Source organism: Alligator mississippiensis, chromosome 11, assembly GCF_030867095.1.
Source record: "Alligator mississippiensis isolate rAllMis1 chromosome 11, rAllMis1, whole genome shotgun sequence".
NCBI classification, from domain to species: domain Eukaryota; kingdom Metazoa; phylum Chordata; order Crocodylia; family Alligatoridae; genus Alligator; species Alligator mississippiensis.
The window spans coordinates 41,130,554-41,157,912 of NC_081834.1; the positions used below are offsets into that span (position 1 = coordinate 41,130,554).

The following is a 27,359-nucleotide window of genomic DNA, read 5'->3' on the forward strand; positions in this document are numbered from 1 at the left end:
GTAGACATTGTGGGTTTTTTCGGCACTCCGGCCAAAAAACATTGCCTACCCCGGTCTATATTTTAAGCCTAACTTACTATAATATATTCATCATTTTAAAGTATTAAGCAGTACAGGTTTAATTCTGAAATTTTAAAGAGAGTTGGAGGTGGAAATCACTTGCCAAGCACTCTGGAAGTAGCATTTGCTGAATGCTAAATGAATTATTAACTACTACACATTCTTCAGCCATACATTCTTTGTATATGCCAAGTTTAGGAATGGATTTGGAGATGAAAACGCAAGTAAGTTTTTTTTTTCTCTTTAAGTTGGGAATTAAAACAAAGTATAAGAATTGAAATAGGTTTGTTCTAAAATGTAGAAATACAGCGTGACAAGAACTGTACAGATGATGTTTTCTTTAATAAACCAGTTGGTTTTAAATACAAAACAGGATTTGATAAGATTACAGTAATTATTTTTCTGAGTGCCAGTCCATTCATAAAAGCTGATTTCTACCCAAATTAGCCTGGTGTAAATCACAAGTAAAAAATTAACTAGTAAGGAAATTCCTTTGTTTTTCATTCTAAAAAAATTCAAAAATTCAAAATCCTAATAAAGGTCTCCTTAAGTAATTATAGGGCATCTCCATAGCTAGCAAAGACTATCAAATTTAGGGGGACGCCCAAATATCTAATTGCAGGTCAAGGATGCCTCTTGGCTGATTAAAATCATGATTGAAATAGGCAATTACAATCAGTTCATGCTGGCAACATCTGAGATTAAATCAAATGTTCCAGAAATGAGGGTGGTTAAGCACTGGAACAGACTGCCATCTTCTGCAACTTTTAAGTACAGTTTAGACTGAAGGCTTAACCTGCAGCCCCAGGCTGGTCTGAGTATGGCCCCCCCCCATCACTTTCCTGCTGCTGCCACCAGAGCCCATAGCAGAATCCACAACAGGCATAAATCGGTGGCTGTAGGAAACTACCCAGGGAACAGATTGAGTAACCCACCGAAGGGAAAGTTTGGAGGACCTTTATGAAACCATGCTCTAGCCAAGAATCTGCACTACAAAGAAGCCATATAGCTGTCCTAATGGTGAGAACCCCTATTTTACACCTTACTAGACACGTGAGAATCTACATATACATACTTTCTACATGGGACGAGCTGCAGTAGCTGGATACATGGACCCTTCTGGAGGGGAAGCAGCCCTCTTTTTTCTCCCTGACAACATCTCCAGTATCTGTCCTTTCACCGTGCCCCTTACCGAGCACAGCGAGGAATCTAGTGACACCCAAGTAGAACCATGCCATTTCTATGTAAAAAGAAATCAGCTGTAGGCTCCCATCTCTTTTGGACAAACTCCATCTTAGGTATTTGTTTCCCATCCAGCTCCCATTGTCCTCATAATTTCTGTGACTCCCAATGATAACTGCATTCGTGTCCCAATGCTCTTCTGTCCTGTTTTCTCTTCCAAACCCATGTTAATTGATTTGGTTCTGGAGATGAGGCCATGAAACCCAACACCAGGACTTTTATTTTGCCTCCTCCCATGCACCTGTTCCAGATGGGAGTGAAGAGCTGCAGGCCCAAGGTAAAAAATCCGGTGCTTTTATTACTGTCTCCAATGCAGGGCTGTTCAACCACCTACATTGAACACCTTCAAGACAAAAATGGATGCTTATCTTGTTGGGATCCTAGGACCCCAGCTGACTTTCTGCCCTTTGGGCCGGGGCCTGGACTTGATGATCTTCCGAGGTCCCTTCCAGCCCTAATGTCTATGAAATGAAATCATCAGGTAGGGTGTCTCAGCGTAGATATTTGTAACAGTCTTGGAGAGAAACGGAAAGACCCTGCTGGAGTGGGTCCTGCCTTACTTCCCTCTTTTCTTGGCTTGCTGCATGGATGGGATAACTAACAACTGAGAGAAGGATAATGTGGCAGCAGACAAAAGGCCTACGAAGTGCTAAGAAGTCCTGTGCAGGTGTATGGAGATATGTGAGTGTGCACCAGTGGAGACGACGATTAGGCTGTCTATAGTGATGGTGTTGAATGTTGACCCTACATTGAAACCTGCTGTGGGATCTGGGTCTGAATGTGGGCTCTGTGCTAGCCAGAAGCCTGGCACTAGCTTTCCTTTCTCTGAAAGGATCCCCACAGTCATTGTATTTTTGGAGCATATATTCAGTAGTGTAACGAAGGTAGGATGACTGGGACAGCAGCCCTGGGTGCTGACCTGGGGGTGGGGTGGAAAAATAACAGCTGCTGCTGCAGCCACACAATTGCACTAGTGGCACTGCCCCCATGCATCGCTGCTGTCCTAAGCATTCAGCTGCTGTTACACTTCTGTGTATATTGCTTGCAGCTGCAAGAGAAGATCTTTCTAGGCAGTGGTAATTCATGAATGACACTTTCCAGAGTGACATCAGGCCAGCCTGCTATGGGCCATGCTAACTACATTCAGAGATCTGGCCCTAAATCTATGAAGATGATTCCCAAGAGGGAAGGAGTGGGAACTGCCTCCTCCATCATTTGGGTTCCATTAACTGCAGTCCTATGCGTCAAAAGTACCCAGGACCACAAAGCTTGAGGACACTTTCTTGCTATTAAGGTGTGTGTGCATGTGTCGATGGAATGAGTGGCTACATGTTTCCTAAACCCCAAGTCCCTAATCTATATTAGTGCCTCCAAAGTTACAGAAGTGTTGAAAGCTGTCATTGCGAGCTGTAAACCTGGCCTGATAATTCATTTCATTCTTGAAACACTTGTTAAAACCCACATGATTTGAGGGTTGCAGGAAATAAGAACAGTACAATAATAACTATCATGATGACCATCAGATTTATGGGAGCAATGTGACAGCCATGGGTTTGTGGTTAAAGAAATACGTTGGGTGTTGGTATTTCCTTAAGACTAGATAGTATAGTCTACTGCTTCAGATCTCCTTTGGGCAGGGCATAATGCCAAATGAGGCATTATGTCAGGTTCAACCTCTTTATTCAGTGCCTATCTGCATCATCTCCTGTACCTACTAAATTGCCTAGACTGTCAAGACAGGATCTTTTGATAGGAAATGTTAGGTCAAATCACATCAGTCACTTCTTTTAATGCCTGCTCCAGAATCAATGAAAACATTATTTTGTCAAATTTGGTATTTGATTACTAGTTACTGTATTAAGTTAATGGTTTGAAATTGATGATTTACTGATTCCATTTCAGTTGTAACCTTGACTTGATTATGAGGTTTCATTCTTAAGCATTAAAGTGGCATGTGAGTAGCTTTAACCTCAGTTATGTTTCTTTAACAGTAGATACTCGTTCATGTTTTAATAAGACCCATAACAAGTACATAGAACTATTTTTCTTTTCTTTTCTATTTTATTGCAAGTCCAGAATCACAAGGAATAATGTATGTTAATCAAGTGGTTAATAATGTATGTTAATCAAGTTGTTAATCAAGTGGAATGGCCCTCCCCTTAAATTAAACCTTTACTCATCATAGAAGATACCAGCAAAAGGACTGGAGAGTGAGTGATTGTCCTTAAAGGAAATTGATAAAAAAGAAGGAACTGTCCTGGTTTGGGCTATTCTAATCTCCTGCTTCTAAAGTGGAAGAACGTTAAGGAAATTCCTGGGATACAAGAGAGATGAAAAGTTCACAATGAACATTATTAGTGATTTTTGGTTGTCCCCAAGCCATGCCAGATACAGACAATTTTGTCTGCAAAGTAGGTAGCAAACTGGTCAGAGCAGAATAAAGAAGACAGTTTCTGAGCAGAGACAAGCTGGATTAACCAAACGCTCATCACCCAGAACAGATCTGTTTGACGACACCTGACAGATACAATGGCAGTGGGCTGAGCCCTTCCAAATAAAACCTTATTTTTCCTTTGACTCAGTAAAACTCACTACCCAACAGATAAAGCCAGGAAGGGACAGGAGAATATTGTGTGATGTAAAATAGCAACACAGCCTTGTGTTTGTCTTTCTCAGCTACATAAGACAGAGCAGGCACTCATGCCTCACCACGCTTCAGGGAAGTGGATGACTACTAATGTATCCTCTAGGGATAGAAGTAACAAATGGACAGAGAGGGGAAAGAGCTGGCATAATGTCACAGAGACATTAGCAGAGTTGTTTAGTGAATCCAGAAATTAAAATGATCATAAACTCCCCTGGGGCCTCAGGGGTCTTTTCTGCCTTTCCCTCTACCCAGTAGACCTCAGCCTCCTCTCAGAACTGAGAACTAAATACAGGAGGAGGCCAATTTTCCACCGTCCACTGCCCCAACCCACTGGACCTATTCCCAAATCAGAACTGAGAATTAAAACCCAGGAATCCTGAGCCCATGTTTCCTTACTGTTAGCCCTACACTGCCTTCACAATAACATGATGATTTTCCAAACACCCCATTTTTCTGGGGAACCTTTCATTAATCTGCCAATTTTGAGTGCCTGTTCTCCAACTGCAGGGATGTCCAATACGCTATTCATCACTGCAAAATCTTGTCAATATGGATTAGCAATTCTTATAGCCCAAATATAAGCATCTAGGCCTCACTGATTTTCTGAATAGCATCCCCTTTTCCCTAGGCACTTAACGGTGATAACAACTCGAAGAAGCCTGCAACAGGGCAATTTGGCTCTCTTTTGAATATGAAAACCAGCGAGGAACTCACAATACTGTCTCCCTAGCAATTCATTGTCAGATCCCTTCATCTCCACAGTACCCAGCACTCTGTCCTGCTCTGGACACCACCAAGCATCTCCCATTAAAATCCAAACCATCTCCCTCCCAACCAATTCAGTAACCGTGTCCAGATATTTCTCAAATGAAGCACATTCATATTTTGCATCAGAAGGGCACCAACTCAGTCACCTACAGTGAGAACCCCCAACAGCTCCTATCCCATGTGAAGTTTCTGGTGGGATACTAAAGAGACCTTCGCCTTATAGCTTTTCCCACAGTCAGGACATTTATAGGGTTTCTCCCCGGTGTGGGTTCTCTGATGGACAACAAGGGCTGAGCTCTGACTGAAGCTCTTCCCACACTCAGGGCAGCGATAGGGCTTTTGCCCGGTATGGATTCTCTGATGTCTCCTGAGGTGTGAGCTGTTACAGAAACTTTTCCCACAGTCTGGGCATTTATAGGGTTTTTCTCCTGTGTGGATTCTCTGATGCTTCATAAGGGATGAGCCATCATAGAAGCTTTTCTCACACTCAGGACACTTATAAGGTCTCTCGGTCATGTGGATTCTTCGGTGTGAAATAACTTCACAACTCTGTTTAAAGCTCTCTCCGCATTCAGGGCATTTATATGGTGTCTCTCCAGTGTGTGTTCTCTGATGAACAATGAGGTTTGATCTTTGTTTGAAGCATTTTCCACAGTTGGGGCATTTATAAGGAGTCTCTCCTGTATGCACTCGCTGGTGGGAAGCAAGGTTTGAGCTCAGAGAGAAGCTTTTCCCACACTCAAGGCACTTGTAAGGTGTCTCTCCTGTGTGGGTTCTCCGGTGTGAGACAAGGTTGGACTTCTGAGTGAAACTTTTCGAACAGTCAGGGCATTTATAGGGGGTCTCTCCTGTGTGGATGCGCCGATGTTTACTGAGGCTTGAGCTCTGCTTGAAGCCTTTCTCACAGTCAGGGCATTTATAGGGTCTCTCCCCTGTGTGGATTCGCCGATGTGAAATGAGGGCTGAGAAACTGGCAAAGTATTTCCCACACTCCAAGCAGTTGTAGGGTCTCTCTCCTGTGTGGACAGTGCGATGTGTGTAAAGGTCGGACTTCAGGGTGAAGCTTTTCCCACAGTCCAGACATTTGTATGCCCGGTCTCCTGTGTGGATTCTCTGATGTTTGATAAGGTTTGAGTTCTGGCTGAAGGTCTTCCCACAGTCGGGGCATTTATAGGGCTTCTCTCCCATGTGAATCCTCTGATGTACAGCCAGGTATGCCTTCTGGTGGAAGCTCTTCCCACAGTCGGGGCATTCATGGGGTCTCTCCCCCACATGGGTTCTCTGATGTGAGATCAGGGATGAAAGATAAGCAAAATACTTTCCACATTCAGGACATTTGTACGCGGTCTCTCCTGCATGGACTGTGTGATGTGAAATAAGTTCTGAGCTAAGCTTGAAGGTCTTCCCGCAGTCGGGACATCCGTAGGGTCTCTCGCCTGTGTGGATTCTCTGATGCTTAAGAAGGTCGGAGCTCTGCTTGAAACTCCTCCCGCATTTGGGGCATTTGTACGGTCTCTCTCCTGTGTGGATTCTCTGGTGTACAATAAGGTTCGATACCTGATTGAAGCTCTTCTTGCAGTCGGAGCAGTTATATGGCCTCTCACCTGTGTGGACTCTCTGATGTCTCATCAGGTTTGATCTCTGAGTGAACCTTTTCCCACACTCAGGACACTCATACATTTTCTCTTTACTGCAGATTGTTGGCAGGATCATGGTTTCATTTACATCCTCCAGACTTCGGTCTTGGAAAGTAGATTCAGCCCATTTCTTTCCTACCAGCTTTCCCTGCTGTCTTTGAGTCCTATGTTGATTCTTACAGGCTTTTCCCTGCATGGAATTATGGGAAATATCTCTTTCAGGGCTTCCTGGTACCACCCTGTTCAGATGCACTTGCTCGGGACCTTCTTGGTAAGGACTGTCATCCTTGCTCACAGTCACAGTCCCCTTACCTTTTGGGATAAAGAAAGACTCTAGTCATGAGTTATCCTCCCATATTGGAAGAAGGAAACTCAGATAAAGGAATGGGAAAGGGAGTTACAAACCAAAATAAAAGTTAGGAAAACAGAAGTCAGACCCTGAATGCCTCCTCCAAATGCTTGTCCAGAAAGAGAGGGAGAGAGACTACTTCCCCACATCCCATTGGAACAGATGTCAATCAGGGTGAGAGGGAAGCCATGAGTGATGCCTGCCATGTGTGTATGAAGCCTGATGGCTAAGTCATGACCTGGGTGAGATGAGGCAGAAATGGAGTGCTTCTAGGGCATCCGTGGAGAAGCAAAACCTTTACACTAGTGATAGCGGGTGTATGCATCCACTTAACTCATTCCTCACCTGCTTTGATATTTCTCTGTATTTCCTTTCCTGGAAAGCCCTGTAGATCTTTGATTGATGGCTCTCCATCCTGTTCTAGTTGGGAGATCATCTCAGGTTTGGATAATGGAAATCCTGCTCCAAGGAAAGAAAACAGGTAAAACTAGAGTTTTAGATTTATTCTACAATGAGCAGTTTACAAACGTACAAGCTGCATGGGTGCCTATGTATCAACCAAGAGGATGGGCGATTTGCTGGAGACCCTTTGCGACAGTCAGGTGGTTTGTAGGAAACAAGTGGCTCCCTCTACAGGGTGTTCAAGGATGCCCACACATGGGATTTCATGATGCTGGTACAGAGCACAGGCATGAAATCTCTTGTCTCTTTCTAATCCAGCTGAAACCAGAGTCCTTTCCAGGCATAGTACCATGAAAAATGTGTGTAGGTGAGTGGTATTAAAAACTCAGACATGTAGATACAATACTCCATGGAGTCTGGGGGTTGGACAAGGGTCAGCATATCCACTGCATGCTGCAGCATTGTCTCCCATGGATGGGGATGTGGATCTGTTTTACACAGTCTCTCAAAATCTGACAGACTGGGGAGAAAAAACTGATCAAAAGCTGACCCAAGCATGTGGGAGACCACAAAGCTTTGAATCTTCAAGCCGACAGGGATTCTTACCCAGGGAGTTCATGGTCTCATATTTCTCCTGCATGATGTTCCCTGGATCAGCTCTTTGGTCTTAGCGCAGCAGAGGCCACTGCCTATCAGTACACAGCCACCTCCTGGAAGATCACCAGATCCTGGAATGGCAAGAGTTTCCTGTCACAACCCAAGGGTGTGATTTTTGTTTTGTGTGTGCTTTGGCACCACTGAATTATTTTCCCGCCAAATTGTAGCTTTCTTTGCAGTGTGCATTTCTTCTTTGCAACACAGAAATGCACTTTGCAAAGAGTTCCTGCCATTTGTATGATAATTTGAGCCCCATTATTGGCTTGCGTGAAATTATTCACACGTGGCGGCTAGTGATTGGCTTGCTAGCCGTATAAAAAGCTTGAGTGGTTTCCGCCCAAGTTGGAGGACTCCACGAACACCAGGAGGAGGAGACTTCATGCTGTGTGAAGATCTCTAAGCGCTGCGGAGCCTATCGGACCCAGCGCATTTCAAGCAGGCAACAGGGGTCTGATCAGCCTCTAGCCTCTCCCCGTCGCCGTTCGCAATCCTTGACGTATCCCTCTCCCTGCGTGCAAAAGGATCCACGGAGCCTCGACAACTCCGTGAGAGTGATCGAATATTGTCTGAGTCCTCAAACGAGGATTTAAGCGGAGCTTTGCCTGGGAAACTGTCCAGCCTACACCGCGACCATCTTCAGTGTAAGTAAACAATCTTGAATCAACCATTACGCGTCCGTGACTAATTCTAGCATGTCGCCTGCTTTCTCCGACCCAGCGTGCCCAGGCTGCTGGCCACAGCCCGCGGCGCGAAAAAGGGCCCGGATCGCTCCTGGCCTGCACATTTCCCACTCAGTATCTGCTGCCCCTGCCATTATCCCACCAGTTCAGTCACAGGCAGAGCCGAAAAATTCCTATTCTGATACAGAGCTTAGATGTTTTCAGAGGGGAAGGAGGAATGAGATTTTCTGGGAGTTTTGATTTAATACACCATTTCTGTGGTTAAACTGATGCCCAGAGCTGCTGATTCCAATGACTTCATCACAACATTTTAGCTGGCATTTTAAGTTTTCCACAACCTCTCAATTCCTGGTACAGAACTCACCTGTTTTCCCCTTGTTCAATCTGGTCACCATTTTCTGTTACATCCATGGGGGCTGAATTCAAAATGCCTTTGTTCAAGATGATCACTATCTGCAATTTTGGGATGTAGAAACAAAGTCATTCCTAGTACAGATGATTACCACAAAATGTTAGCCACGTCCTTGCTCAGGAAACTTGACTGCAGCCCTGTGTCTAAAAAAACCAGAAAAGAAATGGTGAGAAGCAAAGGTGATGTGGAGCACTAGTGCAAGGTTTAATTGGGAAGGGCATATGTGGGGACCATAGACTGAGTGGCTTAAAGGTAGACATTAGGGCTGTGCAAGGCTTCGGACAGAGAAGCTTCAGATGCTTCGGGGTGGGACGCAGCACGTCCGGGTCGGAGCGCCGCCGCGTTCGGCTTCCCGAAGCGCTTCGGAGCCGCCTCGGAGATCTGGTCATAGGGTATAATGGGGAAACAATAAAATAGCTATAAGTTTGTTGTTTTTTGTCTGATTTGGATGACACTTTTAGGGATGGTAGACTCTGCAGAGAGCATGAACCCTGCCAAGTTTCAAGAAGATCAGTGCAGGGTCTTGGGGGGAACTGCAACCCAAATTCATGAAAGGAAAACTCATGTCACATCTAGGTGTTACAACATAGCAGGGTGAAAACTGCAGGAGTGGTAGCTCTTACTGAGGCCACAAAGTCTACCAAGTTTCAAGAAGATCGGTGTAGGGGTTTTGGGGCAACTGTACCCCAGATTATTGAAAGCAAAACTCCTGTCACATCTATGTGTTACACCACGGGGGGGGCGGGGGGTGGAGGGTGGTCAGAACTGCAGGGCTGATAGCTCTTACCGAGGCCACAAAGACTGCCAAGTTTCAAGAAGATCGGGGCAGGGGCTTGGGGGGAACTGCCCCTCAAGCTGCGGACAAGCAAAACTGGTGCCATGGGTGCTGTGGGACTGACTGTGTCTGCCTTGGGGCGGGAGGGGAGACACTGCTGCAGGCCTGGCTGCTGAGCTGCTGCGTTGTCCACCTACAAAACCAGGCTAAGGAGAGGAATGACTCAATACAGACAATCAGCTGCCCCAGGACAGACACAGTCAGTCTCACAAGCACCCCTGGCACGAGTTTTGCCTGTCAGCAGCTCGGGGTGCAGGGCCCTAGAGCCCCCTGCACCGATCTCCTCCACAGCTGGCAGGTGTCACAACAGGGGCCACCACCCCTGCAGCTGTCACCCCGCTGCGCCTTAGCACACGCAGTGTCACCCATGGCACGAGTTTTGCTTGTCTGCAGCTTGGGGTGCAGTTCCCCCCAAACCCCTGCACCCATCTTCTTGAAACTTGGCAGACTTTGTGGCCTCAGTAAGAGCTACCAGCCCTGCCGTTTTTACCCCCCTGTGGTGTAACACACAGCCATGGCTTGAGTTTTGCTTTCACGAATTTGAGTTGCAGTTCCCCCCAAACCCCTGCAACAATCTTCTTGAAACTTGGCAAGTTTCATGCTCTCAGCAGAGGCTACCATCCCTGCAAGTTTCATCCAAATGGGACAAAAAACAACAAGGTTATAGAGATTTAATTGATTCCCCATTATACCCTACGGCTAGATCGCCGAGGCGGCTTTGAAGCTTCGGAGCCGCTTCAGCTGGATTGAGGCAGAAACCCAGTCTGGAGCTCCAGATCAGATCGCAGCCATCCAAAGCAACCAGATCCAAAGCCAGATCGGATTGCTGCCGACTTGCACCAACCTAGTAGATATATAGGAGCCAGGTGGAGGCCGCATGTGATTTAAGGGAATAAGGAGCGCAGAGTAAAACAAACAATTTTGGGGAACTGAAAGGCAGAATACTCCAAAGATATAATGCCTACTGCAGACCTCTAAAACCAGAAGTGATGCAGTCTTACTGCCTTAAGGTAGCACTGTTAGCAGGCATGTGAGACAGGCACATTTGGATGATGTGTTGCCACGTATGAAAAGTATGTATTGTAGTTATGTGGAGTTATGTTGCCTTGGATGTAGATGCTCCAATGGTTGCAGCCCTATGGAGACAGTTTTGAAGGAATACTCACCTGTGCTGACTTTTCCCAGGGAAGTCCTTCTTCAGCAGTTTGCTGAAGAATTCTGAGCACAACTCCTTGAAACGAATCTTCTTAATCAATGTGACTTTTAGTGTAAATACCTGGAGATTGGCCTTCCTATTGGTTCACAGGTTGTTTGCAAGAGAAAAAAAATCTTCTTGCAGGAGCCCAGGATCCCAACGCACCTAAAATGAGCTCAGCCACCAGCAAGACATTTTTGTATGAGCTTTCCATCAATCTGAAATGGATGAAAAACTTGTACCCTCTCTCGTGCATCTGTACTTTCTTGGGGTTCCCTTCTACCACTTTATGTAAATACATAAGACTTCACATCCAACACTTCAGCAAATAAGGCTCCCTTACAAAGACAGATTGTTATGCTGTAGGATCCAGGAGGAGGTATGCTGGGTACTGTGTGTGCACTGCACAACCAAAGTGAGGTATGGCGGCACTCTCCTCACCTTCTCTGGATTCACCCCACCAGGACAAATAGGGCACATTCTTCTACAGATGCCCACACTGGAGGTTTTTTTACTAGCACCCAAGATAAATCATCACAGAGTCCTACTTTTGCAAGCACAGCAGGTATGCATTATAGAACGTGGTCCACATAGCTAAAAAAACTCCTGGGTGCTTGCTACCCTTCTTTATTCAGCTTCCTCAGCAGTTCCTTGGCCTTGAGCCCAGTGAAGCTCTCCTCTCACAACTCTTCCAGCCTATCTCAAAAGCTTTATATCTTCTCTGCTGCCTCAGTAGCTGTATACAGGTATGCCCTTCAACAATTTCAGTGGCAGAATTGAACAGTGGAGGCTGAATATGGAAAAACCAGAGTCACACCTCTGATTCCATATTATGAAAGGACTTCAACATAATGACAGGGTACTTGTTTTGGGACAGGAAATCTGACTTACAACTTCTATGGATTTGCAGGACAATATCTACATTTGGGAGCAGTGACAACTAGTAGTGGGACATGGTCCCAGCAATTTTTTGTAGCCAACTTTAGCAAGCTCACAGCATTCCTTCAGGTCTTACACTCTGACAGTTTAGATGTAGAAATATTTGTATATCCTGAGGTTAACGAGCAACATATCAACAGCCAGCAGCTTGCACAGCATTGTTAACTACCTGGGTGGTACAGTCTTTGTGACTGATTTTATGACCCACGGTAGCTGTCAGTATGGTAGACATTGCATTTGCCAGCTCAGCTTGCAGCTCCAATGTTAGAATCATAGAAAGTTAAAATTGGAAGGGACCTCAGGAGGTCATCTAGTCCAACCCCCTGCTCAAAGAAGGAGATTGTGTCATCCGTGTAGAAGATCACAAACTTATCCTCAGTGCTCTGCTTCATCAGGAATGTAGACAGAAGGCAAATCCTGCTTCACATACATAATTGTGTAAAGGCAAATTTTGGCACATTTGCATTTTGAATTCTAATCCCCCTATGACATTTTTAAATCTTAGAAGTCAGTAAGTGATGGTGAACCAAACACTATAAAAGGGCAAAATCACCTCTGATCAATAGCACAGTCCAAAATAGTCCACCATGACTCCTGCAATGAGCCCAATATTACCATATTTTCACTCAAATAACATGCCTAGAATAAAATAAGCTCCTTGTTTTTAAAAGGTAGAATAAAGAAAAAAGGATCTTTTCTTGTAGTAAGTAATGGAGTAGCAGCAGCTAAGGGAGCTGAGCCTGTTCCTTGTTCTACTCCCTGTGAGTCCGTGCAGATTTTAATTCCCCTTTTGCCTGGTAAGTGGCAGAAGTTGCTCTTACCATGTTTCTCACATACAATGCATACTGCGATTTCCAGTAGCTGGATTTTGGGGAAAAAAGGTGTGCTGTATTCAAGAAAATACAATATGATGGATTAAAACTTATTTCCCAGAGAGGCAGGCAAGCTAAATCTACTGAGCTGCTTTAGTTCCACAGTGTAAGACATTTTCCAAGGCCTCAAATAGTTCTTATGGATCTTTTCTATACCTCCTTCAGTTTTGTAACTCATTCTGAAAATGTGGACCCCAGAACTGAGCACAGTATTCCAGTACTGGAATCCCTGATGTGGTATATAGAGATAAAATCATCTCTTCCTCCTCTCTTCCACTCAAGGATTGGATTAGCCCCCTTCACTACAGCATCACACTGGAATCTTGTGATCACTTCTGGTTTCTACTTTGACTCCTAAGACTCTGTTTATAGACTTACTGTGACTCCTAAGACTCAGTAGGATATGTCCCCTGTCTTCCAAATGTGGCCTCAGTTCAACAGGGGGCAGAAACAGGCATAAAGAAATGAAGCGACCTACCTTAGGTCACCCACTTGGGTGAAGTGGGTGACCTAAAAGTCAAGAATAGGATACCTCAGAGCCAAAATTAGGATACTTCAGCCCAGTATATTGGCCAAACCACAAATGCCATCTAATCCTGGCAGCAGTTGGTGGAGAAGAGAATTCAGCAAAAAGAACAACCCTGGGAGAATGCAGAAGGGGAAGAGATCTTTTTGGGTGCATGGTTAATCGATAAGGCTGTAAAGTAAAAAGAAAACACAAGCAAGTTTCCTTCTGAGGTGGAGGGAAAATGAATATGAAATTCTGGCTTTAATAGTTAGTACAGGAACTGCTGATGAGGTCAGGAACATGGCTCCAGGGGGAACTGTATCTGCCCATCCCCTACTGGGGCCAAATGAAAGATTTGGATTTGTCTGAACTGGAATTCTTTTTCATGCTAAGGCAAAATGCATGTGTGTACACACGGAGCTAGTATGCATTAACTTCTATGCTGGAACAAGTCAAAGCTTTTCCCTTCCATAACATATGCTAATTTGTTAAAGGACAGCATTAGTATATGCTAATTTGTTTAAAGGAAAGCATTCTTCTTTAGATCAGACCTGAAGAATGCTTTGCATTTGAAAGCTTGTCTAACTTTATCCCAACTATACATTTGGTTCAGTATAAGATATCACCCCCCAAATCTTTGCCTCTTGCATAATTCCTGGACTACCATGGCTACTGCATCACTCTGACACTATTGTACTTGAAATACTTTCATTTTTTTTTTTCCTGTTAAAATCCAAAATTCTTGGTTGGAAATCTCAACAAGCCTATAGCAACCCCTAAAGATTTTCTACAATTTCCTATAAAAGCAGGCGTTTTAGGATCAGCCCTCAGAGGAGGGCAGAAGAACACACCCCTCTTCTACATGTAGGGTGCATCTACACGTGCACAGTAACTGAAATTACTGTGCAGTATGGGTGCGCATCTACATGTGCACACCCATACCGCACAGTAAATATGGCGACTTACACTGACTCGAGTGCACGATGCAGGTATCAAATTTACAGCCGATTACTCAGCAGTAATGCATGTGCCTTACTGACTAACTTTAGTCCTTAGTCAGTCCGCATAGAGTTAATGCACTTTAATGCCTGCATGTGTAGATGCCAGTCTATTCCTGCTTACCGCAGAGTAATTTACAGTGTAGTAAATTTAAGCCTGTGTAAATGCATGTGTAGACATGCCTGTAGTGTCTGGTCCCAGCACTACCCTTTTATTGAATGTAATGTGGTGGGTCTGGAGACACAGAACCCTACCTTTCATATCATGTAGAATCTAGCCTGAAAAGAGTTCAAGAGCAAGATGAATTCATACAGTGCTCTCAGACGGAGAGATCAGGTGCCCTCAGCACCCAGCCTCTAGGGAAGTCCCAATGCAGATAATTCACAGAACACAGACTAGAGAGGAGAGAACATGTTTTTCACATGTTAATGAAGGCCGGGCTCAGGGGGAAGGAGGGCAGGATGGGAATGACAATACAGGAGCGTAGTATGTTGCCCCAGGCAACTGATAGGGAAGGGGGAGCTGCTTGTGTGGTTTCTGGCTGATCCGAGTTTTTGCCCAGAGAGTGCTTGTGTCTCTGGAGCATAAAACACAGTGCACCCTGCACACACATGGCACATATCCTAGAGCAGTGGGAGCCAGTCTTTTTGGCAGGCATGCCACAAATTAGCCCTCCACCCCTTCTAAGTGCCACTCCCATCCCTTTCCCTTACCTGAGTTGCTGCTCTGCCTTCTGCTTCCTACCGTGTGTTTCCTCCCTGATCTGCTGCTCTGCCCTCTGCCTTATCTGCCACTCTGCTGCCTGTTCCCTCCCCAGTCTGCTGTGTACCACACACAGAGACTGCCCATGCCACATATGGTATCTGCTCTGGAGGGTAATCACCTCTGTCCTAGAGCTTTTCCATCTGAGTGCTACCACACAAAATGCTATGTTTACACTACAGGGGCTACTGCAGTTTTAGCTTCTGTGGGAGCACTACAGATGCCAGACCTCCTGATGTGGATAAGAAGAAGCACCCTTTTCCTGCCCTAGTTTCATCAAATGGGAGGCTTTGGCAGTACAGCTACATTGGCTGCTATATGCAATTTTTTCATACCCCAAGCCAACAGCTCCATCAGCGGACTTTATAATGTAGACAAGGGAATATCCCTTGCACACATGGAGTAAGTCCCACACTCCTCCAGAACCTGGTTCTGTAGGCTGGATGAATGGTGCAGAGTCAGTCCATGGGCCAGACTGTAGAGGTCAGTCCACAGGCACAGTCCAATGCAGGGCTGATCCACAAGGTTGGTCTGTAGGTGCAGTCCAGTGCATGGGGCCAGCACAATCTCATGGGCTGGCCTGACCCCGTGTGCTGGATTTGTCCAGGGACCAGCCCCATGTGCTGGATCTGCCTACAGAGCAACCTCTCATGCCAGCCCTATCCAGTGTGTAGGGCCATATCATCCAGCCCATGAGGCTTCCCACAGGTTCATAAATTTGGTGGTGGGGAAGTGGTGGAAGCTCCCAGAGGCGTGGCAGTGAACCCTACCACCACCCCTGCTGCAAAAACTGGACCTGTGGAGAGCCCCACAGGCCACATGACAGCTCCATGTGCTGGATGGGGCTGGCACACAGGCCAGAAGTTGAGAACCACTGTTACATATAGTCTTAGAGCAACCACAACATGATACATAGCAAAAGGCTGTAACTCAGTAAAACGGCTGCTGTCCTTGAAGCGTGCGAGGGGGAAGGTGCTAGTCTGGGCCCTTGCTCCCAATGCAGTGGGAACTTCCTTCATGCTGTTTACTCATTGGCTATTAGGGGCTGTTAGGCACAAGGTGCAGGGGCCAGCTTCAAGGGGACGGCTCTGGGAATACCTGGCTGATGATTAGTGCACTTTGCTGGGGAGCAAGTTCAAACCCTTCTCTGGGTGAAAAGAATTTACAGCCCAGGGGTAGGCAACCCATGACACACAATGGCATTTTGCTTGGCACTCATGCCTTGGGGAAGGGATTGGGGCTGTACTGTCACAACAAGGATAGGGGCCCTTGCAGCTCCCCTGCCATCCACCCATGGCTTGCCAACATCTTACAAGCCATGGTTGTGAGTGTTTTTGGCACTTGGCCCAAAAACGTTGCTGACCCCCTGCTATAACCTAAGGTTCCCAACTCTAGATTGCTGGACTAGAAGATGGGAGCTTTCAGCAGCTAGGTTTGCAGGATGATCTTTTTCTATCCCAGGGGGGAAATAGAGTCTGAAATGTGCATGAGCACCAAAAATTGCTGTTATGCAGCTATGTCTGTGCCACTTAGACACGTGAAGATGAAATAAGATTGAGTCCTTGGTGCATACCTGCATTTCACCAGTATTGTTTAGAAGAACTGTACTATGTCTCCAGTCTTTCCATGCACCATTTTTTTAAACAAAGATTTTTGTTTCCTCTTCCATGTGCATGTTTGTAGGTATGTCCTCTTGTCTATATTTGCTATTGACCTGACGTGCTCATGGTACTTCCGGGCTGCAATTGCAACAGCATGAAAACCCCTCACAATCTTTAATGTATTTATATTCTCAGCTTCCCTGGGAGGTAAAGAAATACTATTATTTGCATTTTACAGCTGAGCAGCTGAGGCACAGAGAAATGAAGTCTGGTATATATCAGCTGTACCAGTACCAGCAGAATTATAATATCATTAAATGGATTATAATACAATTCAATATATTTATTGTGTTATATTGCAATATTTCAGCATAGGTTTTGAGTTATAATGGGGCAATTATATTAAGCAGGGGAGTGAGTCTTCACTAATGTACTTTTACCCTTGCATGGAAGCAGTCACACAGGTACAAGGAGACTTCATCCTGGCATAGACCATTTTTCTTAGGGACCAGAGTAAGCTCTCCCCTCACTCATTTCTCCTTCTCTCCCTTCCCATCTTGCCTCTCCCCTTTTGCCCTTCTTCCTCTTCTCTTCCCTGAGACAAGCCTACTTGCTCACTGTCCCATTCTTGGAGGCATTCGCTCTCCCGTAGCTGGGTTGGCACTGTCAGGTGTGAGAACCTGTCTGTGTGTGTGGCTGTGTCTACATGTTCATTAATGCACAGTAGTAACTGCACATTTAATTTATTACTTGCTTAATGAAGTACTAAGTAAATGTGCAGTAACTACAGTTACTGCACCGTAGCGCCGCTGATCACCTCTTTAGTGATGCTACTGCGCTGTAGCCTGATAATACCGAGCAGTAGCAGATTAGCACTGTCTGTGCTGTGATCTGCTACTGCGCAGTGCTATTAGGCTACTGTGCATTAAGCATCTTGTGTAGCCCTGGTGTGTGCCAGTGAGAACAGCAGCTTTGGGACTCGCGGACCCCTGGGGAGCAGAGATGGGTGCAGAGAGGTCGTGTGTGCAGAGCCCCTGTGCTGCCTGTGCCAGTGCTTTCCTCGAGGACTCTCTCCATTATCTGGAGTCTGAGCTGGTGTCTGCAGAGCCTTGGGGCTGCTTCCAGCCATGGAGAAAGTCCCCCCTGCGCTGGGCATCGAGGGGCTGCAATGGTCTCTCCTTGCCACTCAGCTGGAGCAGCAGCTGCTGCCTAGACTCCTGGATAACAGCGAGGGAGGCACCAGCAGTTTATTCTACCAGCCCCGATTACAAAGAAGTCAACTGCAAGACCCCCACCATCTCCAAGCTCTAGGTTATTAGAACTAGTATTTATTGGGTGCATTATAACAGTAGGAACTAGGAGTACTCACCTCTCTCCGCTTCCTGTTTCCCCTGACGCCAGCAGCAATCACAGTCCTTGTCAGCTGCTTCAGCCCCTTCCTGTTCCCCTGCACATCAACCCGGCCTGCAACACTTGCTGGGACTGGCTGCCTGCATCTGTCTGCAGGGAAAGACCCTGGGAGAACATCTGGATGTGACTGGGATGAAATGTCCCAAAATATCCCCAATCTCTCTCCTGTCCCTGACAGGCTACAGAACAACACTCGTGTTTCTATCTGGACCTCCTGTAGGGAAATTTCCTTCTTGGCTGTTTCCAAAGCATGCAGTGGTCAATGCTTCAGAGATCTGAAGGTGCTCAGTAATATTTGTGGAAGCTGATGTCTTTGCTCTGCCATTGCTTGTCATAAAAATCCCCTCTGTGCTATAAAGGAGGACTAAAGGGATCAGAGAGGGCAAATCCAAGTGGAGAGTGGGGCAGAGTGTGGATCAGATGGGGGCCAAGGAAGGAGATGGGGGTAGAAGAAGGAGGGGAGAGAGGGGTAATATCAGAGACAGGGGCCAGGAGCTGGGGTTAAGACAGGGGAGCTGAATTGCCATGACAGGAGAGGAAATGCTGGGATAGAGAAGGACAAAGAGGGTAAAAGATGCCCTGATGGAGGCAGTGGGGAGAGGGAACCATAGGGGCTACTGGCTTGGGGTGTGGGTGGCAAAAGGGCTACTTTTCCTTGTTCGCTGATCCATCTGTGTCCCCACTTCAGGGCTGTGATGTTAAGGGCCCAGGGCGGCCCAGTGCCCAGCGACAGCCAATCCTTTCTGTCTGGACTGATGCACTGACCTGCCAAAGGGGCCAGGGTGGAGTGACAGATTTCACTCACCCACCACCCTCACATGCCATGGTGAGGGGTAGGTCTCCCCACCACCCATGGGTAAAACACAGCTGGAATCACATCACAAACCCTGTGAATGTGGCTTTCCTTACGCAGGGGTTTTGGACCCACCGTTGTTCATTCCAGGCTTGCGTGATGATGTGATCCTACCTTGCTGCACTGCTTGTCCTTCCTCAGAAGGCTGGTCTCTATACAGGGAATTACAACACGCGTCAAGATCCAACCAACACAATCTCCTCTCTAAAGCAGCTTCTGACTTATGAGGGTCCAAGCATCTCAAAAGCAATAACCTGGGGCAATAACAGTGCAAGAACAGCTTATCCACCTCTGCTGGATTTATGCTTTGGCACTGGTACTGTACTCATGACATCCCTATGTAGGGGTTGCAAAAGACAGGCAAGTTCTCCCACATTAGATTGCAAAATAGTTCCTCAGTAAGGTAGACTTAGAGAGGTGCTAAGAACCAACTAACCCTCACAGATGCCCTTACTGCTCTGAATTTCATCACCAGTCATACTTGCCAAAGCTAAATCCTGCAGTGAAATGACTGACAGCTGCAATATTGGAGAGCATCACCCAGCAGCAACTCCATTAACTCTTCAGCTACTAGACATACACCAGAATTTGCTGGTGGGTCCTGTCCCCACTTGTCCCTTCCCTGAATTCCTGGCCCCTTTAGGAGCCCTGTGGGCCAGATGATATAGTACCTTGGGTTGTATCTGGTCCATGGGCCATATCTTTGAGATGCTTGCTGTAGTTCATGACTGTCTTTCTGCAAAGACGTGACTTTCCCTGTCATTGCACTAGGGCAGGCAGCAGTAACAGCTGGTGGGTGGCTCCTCCTCCTCCTTGCTGCTTTTTGTGACTAAATCTTAAGGCTAAGTTCACAACATGCTACAAAAGTAGATATGCTAACAGTTTTCAGGGACTCAAGCAGGGTGGAATAAAATTGTACTTAGGCACTGAGTCTCACAGGGGTACCTGGTAGACGAGGATCTGGCCCTGGAGAACTCTGAAGTCCAAGTTTAGGTGGCAAGTTTAGGTGCCTCCAAGGTTATACCGCAGCTGAATAGGATGTTTCAGAGTTCATGCTTAGATTTTGGTCCCTCAAACCTCCTAAGTCCTGCTTTAGATGCATTTAAGATCCCTTTATTATATTTAGCCTGAAATGATTGATTTTTTCCACGCAATTTGTATTACAATTCCTTATACCTTTATGGCAGACCTTACTCATGGATTTCTTCTCAGCCTGACTGATACCCTACTGTAGCATCTTCTTCCCCAGGTATTCAGATAGGATGTGAAGCAGAATGATCTCCATCTTTCCTTTTCTCCTGGAGAAAGGTTTTGAGGATTCGCTGACTATTCAGTCTCCCCAGCAGCTGGCCTAAAGTTGCTTTGTTATAGAGATCTCAAAGGGTTGTTTCTTGCCTGTTCCCAACATTTTCCCTGAATCTGCCAGAAGTTTCTTGATCAGGAACTGTTGTTGGAAAGAGCCCAGCTCTGCTTTGGGGGGCTGGTTCCAGCCACCAGAAAAAGTCTCCTTTGGGCTGGGCACTGAAGGGCATCATCTCCGACTATGCTCCAGGGCCATTACCAATCACCCATGCTGAGGCATCAGGACAGTTGGTGGGTCACACAGTAATGTCACATATGGCATGTCCTGTCTGGTGTCTGTAGCTGTTTACTCCCTTGGGAGCAGGTCCAAGGCAGGAAAAACTGAGCCCTGGGTTTGAGGTTTGAAAGCTGAAGTGAGATCAGTGAGGCTGGGGATGGAACAGGGTACTGAGGGAAGGGCTTTAGTCCCCAGGTCCACGTGCAGTTAACAGACCCAGGAGCTACACTGTCATGGAAGCTATGAGGAAACTGGGAGCTGGATCCAGATGCCCAGTGGAAGCCAACAGCTAGGATAGGGTCTAGCCAGGACATGGCGTCTCTGCTTCCATGGATCAATGGCACGATTCTGCCTGGGTCATGGAATTCCTCCCTGGGCTGGGTACAGGGCAGGGAGAGGGGATGGATGCTGGAGGTGCTCCAGGGAAAAGGAGTCAGGCTGCAGCTCCTTTAGAGATGTGCAACCATCCAGCTTCTCAGAGAACAGCTGCTCCTGCTCCAAGCATCATCTGGTGCTCACACCAGCCCGGAGCTCCTGAATTCTGCCTCTGAAGCTGCTTTTATCCTGCATGAATTACACCCCTGGCAGAGGAGAAAGGAAGTGAAAAAGATATGGGGACTGAGTGATTCCTAATGCATGGCAGGGAATAAGGGGAGGAACTGACCCCACTGGACATGTCTGAGTCTGGGGCACATACTGTTTCCTTCCTCACCTCCTAGACCTCAGTAACCAAGAAAATCTGGCAACACTAGAAGAGATGAGGGGCTCACAACAAAAGTTTTATTACTATTATTTAGGAAAAATGGAAACCAAGCATGGTGAAAATCTCAACACAAAATAAAGACTCCTCCAAACCTCTGAATTCCCAGAAACATGAGAGGCAACCCTGACCCACTAGGCTGAAATAAAATCATCCCTTGGAGAGTTATGTAAAAAAAAAAAAAATCACCTGTGTGTGTGACATTGTAAGCTGGGCCTCTCCCTCAAAGCAGGGTAAAGGGAATGCATTTAAAACCCTGCTGTCAGAGTTAATAAAGCCCTTCCCACAACAGAGAGAGCCAGGAAGGGATGGTAAAGTTGGACATAAAATGCAGCAATAATAGTAAGACAAGGTTCTTTGGGTAAATCAGATATCTTTTATTAGACCAACTCAAATAGTTGGAAAAATTCTTCTTAGCAAACTTTATGAAGCTTTCCTGCCCACTCTATCTCTACCTTCCAGAGTCACTTGGCGCACACTGTAATTAGTGACATCTAATACTTCCCTGGGGAGGTGGGAAGCTGTTGTCACCACCAACACAGAGGGTGGGGGAACAGCTCTTGAATGAGGATGGGAATAAACTAGCATGAAGCTAAACAAGGAAATGCTAGTAGGACTGGTTATTGAAACGATGAGCCCTGCCTGCTATGACCCCTGCTTCACGAAGCACTGACTACAAGGTCTCACTCCTCACTCGAAGGAAGGATCTGGCCTCAGGAGCCCTGTGTTCCAGCACCTTGTGCTCCTGCCATAGCCCCATGCTGCACCCCCACCTCTCAGGGGAGGTTGGGGAAGAGATCCCTCAAAATCTCCAGTTTCCCTTCATACCCCAGCCCAGCTGCACACACGTCCGAGATGCTGTCTCTGTGTCCACATCCCTGTTTCTGCAGCCTGGCACCTGCCTTATACCATTCCCCATTCTTCCACCCCAAATGGCTTTAGGGAAGTGGTTCTCAACCTTGTTAGACTCAAGCCAACACTTGTTAGAATCAAGACACCCCTCAGAAAATGCCAGCTCTTAGCTTTCATTTACATTTTGACTACAGAAAAATAATAGAGCAATTCTTCTGTTGTGAGAAACTCAGAAAGACCACAGCCAGGCAGAATGGTTTTAAAACTATGAATTCCTATTTGAAATCTCTGGGTTTAATCTTGTGCATATTTGTACATCTTACAGTGCCAGCCTTGTGTGGCACACCGTGACACCCTTGAATGGATCTTAGGATACCCTGGTTAAGAATCACTGCCCCTGCTTCCCCTGCCCAGACCATCCCCAGGGGAAGCACATAATGTGCTTTGCTTCAGGAGTGCACAGAGACCTGTCTCTGCACAATAAGAGCTCCTGATGTCATCTGCCCTGTGTGGAGATCCTGGTGAAACTTTACAGGGATCCAATAGCTTTCCCCCTTATCAGGGCCTATGTGAAGTCTCTCTCCTACTGGCACAGCAGCTTTTGAGATGGAATAAAGCTCTGTCCCTAAAAAAAGCTCCCCCCTCCCACGCCCCCATCAAGGTCTCTTCCCTGAGTGGGTCCTCTGGTGTTTGACAAGGGTTGAGCTCTGGCTGAAGCTGTTTCCACACTCAGGGCACACATAGGGGCGCTCGCCAGTGTGGACACGCTGGTGGGTGACAAGGTTGGAGCTGCGGGAGAAGTGCTTCCCACAGGCAGGGCAGGCATAGGGCTTCTCCCCGGTGTGGACACGCCGGTGTGCAGCCAGGGAGGAGCTGCCACGGAAGCACTTTCTGCACTGGGGGCAGGCATAGGGCCTCTCGCCTGTGTGGATGCGCCGGTGGGTGGTGAGATTGGAGCTGCAGCTGAAGGCCCTCCCGCAGTCCTGGCACTGGTAGGGCTTCTCCTCCATGTGATTCCTCAGGTGCTGCAGCAGGTGTGAGCTCCGGCTGAAGCTCCTCCCGCACTCAGAACATGGGTAGGGGCGCTCGCCGGTGTGGACGCGCCGGTGGTTGAGGAGGTTGGAGCTGCGGTTGAAGCACTTTCCACACTCAGGGCAGGCGTAGGGGCGCTCACCTGTGTGGATGCGCCGATGTGCTGCCAGGGCAGAGCCCGACCGAAAGCGTTTTCTGCAGTCAGGGCATGGGTAGGGCATCTCCCCTGTGTGGACCCGCCGGTGCACAGTTAGGGTGGAGCAGTCACTGAAGCTCTTCCCACAGTCGGGGCAGGCATAGGGCTTCTCTCCCGTGTGCACACGCTGGTGCACGATGAGGGCAGAGCCTGAGCGGAAGCGCCTCCCGCAGTCGGGGCAGGCGTAGGGCATCTCCCCTGTGTGGACGCGTCGGTGCGCTGTCAGGTTGGAGACATGTGTGAAGCTCTTCCCACAGGTGGGGCAGGCATAGGGGCGTTCGCCTGTGTGGACGCGCTGGTGCCGGAGGAGGTGCGCTCGCCAGTTGAATGCTTTCCCGCAGGTGCCGCAGTTATGCAGTTTCTCTCTACCGCACGTTCCTGGCTGGGCTGGGGTTCTGTCAAAGTCCTCCACACTTCCTCCTTCATGAGTGGACCTGCACCTCAGATTTGCTGGCTGTATCTCTGGCCCGCACCAACTCTCACAGGCTTCTCCTTGCTCAGAGCAATGGGAAATATCTTTGTTGGCTTCTCCCAATGCTGTCCTTTGGGGGTCCACCTGCTCAGGTCTTTCCTGCAGAGGGTTCTCCTCCTTGCTCTCACTCACCATCCTATCACCTGCTGTGACACAGAGATGATTCAGAAAGCAGTCATACCCTAGGCTGGGGGGAAGGGACACCCAAGGCTTTTCTATACTCTACGGCCCCAGCCATGATAGACAGGCCTATTGGGCTGACATAATGGGTAATCTTGGAGGTGTCGTTCCACCACTTTCCTGTGTGACACAAGATCAGCTGACAGAATGGCTCTTCTGGTGTCATAACTGCATCCACAGCAGGGGTTTGTTGGTGTAGGTACCTTGGCTGGGGATGGTGTTTTTTATATACTTTAGGCCAGAGATGGGAGACAGATGCTCCAAATCCTTCCCCAGTGGAAAAGCAGAAGAAGGTGACCAATTCAACCTTCACAGCCCATCCTAAATCTCAAGTGGGGAGGAGAGCTACGCTTAAGTGTCAGTCAGGATGGGTAGGGAGCCAGGAGTGACCTCATCCCTGATGATCCAACACCACCTGGGGAAAATCCTGACCTGAGCGAGAAGTAGAACTGGAGGAACTCACTGGGCCACGATGGGAATCTCAGCTGTTTGTTCCAAAGGCAAAAGGTTTCTGGGGTCCCTTCCTCATCTGTGTGGATGTATCCCAGGATCTCTCTTTCCTGAAGATCCATGACCCATGGCTCTTCTCCCCGTTCTAGCTGGGAAATCACATCAGGTTGGGGAACTGGAAACCCAGCTGATTGGGGAAAAAATAGTTAAGAGCAAAGTTCTACAGTTATGCTGATGTAGAGTTGTTTCCAGATGTACTGGTGGAAAGTGTATGTGTGCGTGTGCATGTGAAGGCAGGGGTTGTATAAAACAAATGGACAGGAAAATATTCATGGAGAGCCTGTGGGAAAGCTGGATGGTTCGTTAGAGACATGCAGTTCTCCTTGCAGCAGATACAGAGACCTCCACTAAGTGTGGGATTTTGTGACTCTGGCACAGCCCATTTGTACAACCACTTTACCTCGTCCTAGCCCAGGTGAGACCCAAAACCTTACCAGGCATAGAGCCAGTCCTGAGAAAGAATGAAAACATAACCTCTCTGTATTAATTTTCTCGCATATGAAAGCACAGAAAGATTGCACACCCTGTCTTCCCCTTTGTAGCCATAGAAATATGAATGATTTCCCATCTCCACTGTCACTGACTCTCTTCTCCCATAGGAGGGGTTTGGAGGAGAAAGTCTCTCTTACATGGGTTCTGGGAGCCTTGGGGTCCTCTGCCAGAAATCTAAGAGAGCAGGGAAGACATCCGAGCAGAAGGCAACTGCATATTTCAAAGCCCCTATACTGAGGGGACAGGGATCCTTACCCAGTGAGGCCACCATCTCATAATTCTCCTGCATGACATCTCTGTAGAGAGCTCTCTGACCGGGGTCCAGCAGAGCCCACTGCCCCTTGGAGAAATACACAGCCACCTCCTCGAAGGTCACCAGTGCCTGAAACAGCAAAGGTCTCCATCTCAGCATCTGCTCTCCCATTGACTACCCCTGCAACTCAACTACAAGCAGGTCTGGAAAATCCGTCTTGGTCATGGAAACAGGGAATCTACCCTCAGGGGGGAAGAGTAATTTCTGAAAGCTTTTGGGGAAAGCTGGAGATCCTGTTCCTGCTCTTATAATGAAAGGTCTCCATCGTGGCACAGGACTTCCACATTGTTCCCCAGGCACCATGGCTGTCATCACCCACCGCTTTCAGGAGAACTAAAGTTAAAATTCCCTCATTTGGCCTGGCCACCATATCCTTACACCATGGTACATAGAAGGGAAGACATCCTGACTTGAGAGGGGCACCAGCTCCCCTAGTATTCATGGAGACAGAAGCTACAAGTTGCTCAGAGGGTCTGAAGGAACAGAGGCGCACAGAGTAGCAGACAGGAGAGGCGGAGGACTGAAAAGGGTAGGAGAGGTGACTACTGGGGAAGATGACAGCAGGGAGTGTGGAGGGAAGTTTTGACGGATGAGGAGTGCGCTGGCTGTGTTCCAGACCAGCTGGAGGCAGGTAGTAGAGAGAGTACCTGAGGCAGGCTACAGGGACAGGCAGGGATCCCAGTAGACTCCCTTCTCTCCGGAGCTGGTGTGAAAGGACAGGGCCTTTTCCCTTTCCCCATCTTTCTCACTGCTGCTCCACTGCTTCTTGGCCTCCCCCTTCTTCCTTAGGTTGATGAGGAAGGACTCAGCTAGCAAGATCCAAATCTCCCCTACCTGAGCCAGATCCACTGTTGTCATTTCTTTTCTCTTTTCCCTCGAAGGATGGGACGATCTGGAGTGAGATGTGGACATTACTCTGCAGCCTGTTGGGGCAAGATGAGTGATGTTGCAGTTTCAGAAGCAGCTTCAGTCCACATCAGACCCTGATTCCCTCCCAAACTATATGACTAGCACATTAGCACAGTAACTCCAGGCTGACTGCAGCTCCAGTTGCTGTATCAGTTACACAGTTACACTGTTGATCCAGGGCCATTTGACTTTGCCCCCACAGTTATCTTCCCTTCAGTCTTCTCCCTTTTTGTCTGGACTTGTGGGCAGAGGAGCAGGTTCCTGTGAGGGAAGTGAGCGTGCAAACTGACAGCCCATCAGTTACTCCATGGGAACTGCCCGTGGGCACACCTACACCCTAGTGACTGGCAGGCCACTCACCCCACCTGCACAGAAGCGTAAGCGACTTCAGATTTACAAGTGTGTGTCCATCAACATTTACCAGGGAGTAGCTGACATGCTGCATGTTTAGCCCCCAGATTCACTTGTGGTAACTGAGGAAGAGAACGTGTGTGCAAATGCCAGCCGCAGGCAGGAACCCAGAGTTTTGCATGTCAGAAGTGTCCCCAGGCAGTACTCTGCTCCTGGGGTACCTTCCAAGGCTGTTTGCTATTGAACACACATCACATCCTCCCCTATGCCCCGCCCTCTCTGCCACTGTCCACCTCTGGCTCACCAGATGTTTTTGTGCACTCACCCAGTCAGCCTCAGAGCCCCTGGGGCAGTGGGCCCAGGTCAGCCACAGACCAGAACACATCCTCTCGGGTGAGAGACAGCAGGGATGGACCACCCTGTGCCCTGAGCTGGAGCTGGGTACCTGGAGGCTGCGCAGGGCTTCACATAAGACTTTTCAAATCTTTTGCTTCCTTTCCAGCACTCCTCTGCAGTCTCCCTCCTTTACCTGGAGGCTCCAGCATAGGAGCTGCTCATGGCAGAGCTGGTGGCAGCCCTGGGGGCTGGTTTCAGCCTCCGGAGAGGGGTTTTAATCAAAATCTTTCCCAGCTCAGACCCTGCTGGGGGAGCAGCACCTCCTCAGCCTGAGTTCCCGGATCAGACGGAAAAGGCAGCAGCCATAGTCTCTTTTCCCAGCCTTGATTACCAACAGCTCAGATGCAGGAGCTGTGTGGCTTCCTGTCTCTGTTATCAGCACTATATTATTTGTTGCTTGTATTGCAATAGCATCCAGGAGCCCTGACCTTTCTCCCTTCCCAGCCTATCCTCCTTCCAGCCACAGCTGCTCTCTGCTGTTCCAGCCCC

General features: G+C 47.7%; 1 protein-coding gene across 5 annotated transcripts; it reads right to left on the reverse strand.

Annotated features, from left to right (window-relative positions):
- Positions 1-383: 383 nt before the first annotated feature.
- On the reverse strand, positions 384-27,359 carry LOC102565856 (zinc finger protein 271). 5 transcript variants are annotated; one of them, XM_019477426.2, is made up of 6 exons: positions 27,004-27,359; positions 26,049-26,137; positions 25,157-25,283; positions 24,363-24,536; positions 22,774-23,865; positions 384-6,237 (listed from the first exon to the last, which is right to left on the reverse strand). In XM_019477426.2, exons 1-6 carry the CDS (start codon positions 27,017-27,019, stop codon positions 4,889-4,891), a joined length of 2,847 nt encoding a protein of 948 aa, XP_019332971.1. In that variant the 5' UTR covers positions 27,020-27,359; the 3' UTR covers positions 384-4,888. The 5 variants fall into 5 exon arrangements, with proteins under 5 accessions (XP_019332971.1, XP_019332967.1, XP_019332969.1 ...); XM_019477422.2 differs by lacking the exon at positions 384-6,237 and having other exon boundaries at positions 21,166-23,862; XM_019477424.2 differs by lacking the exon at positions 384-6,237 and having other exon boundaries at positions 21,166-23,865; positions 26,800-27,359.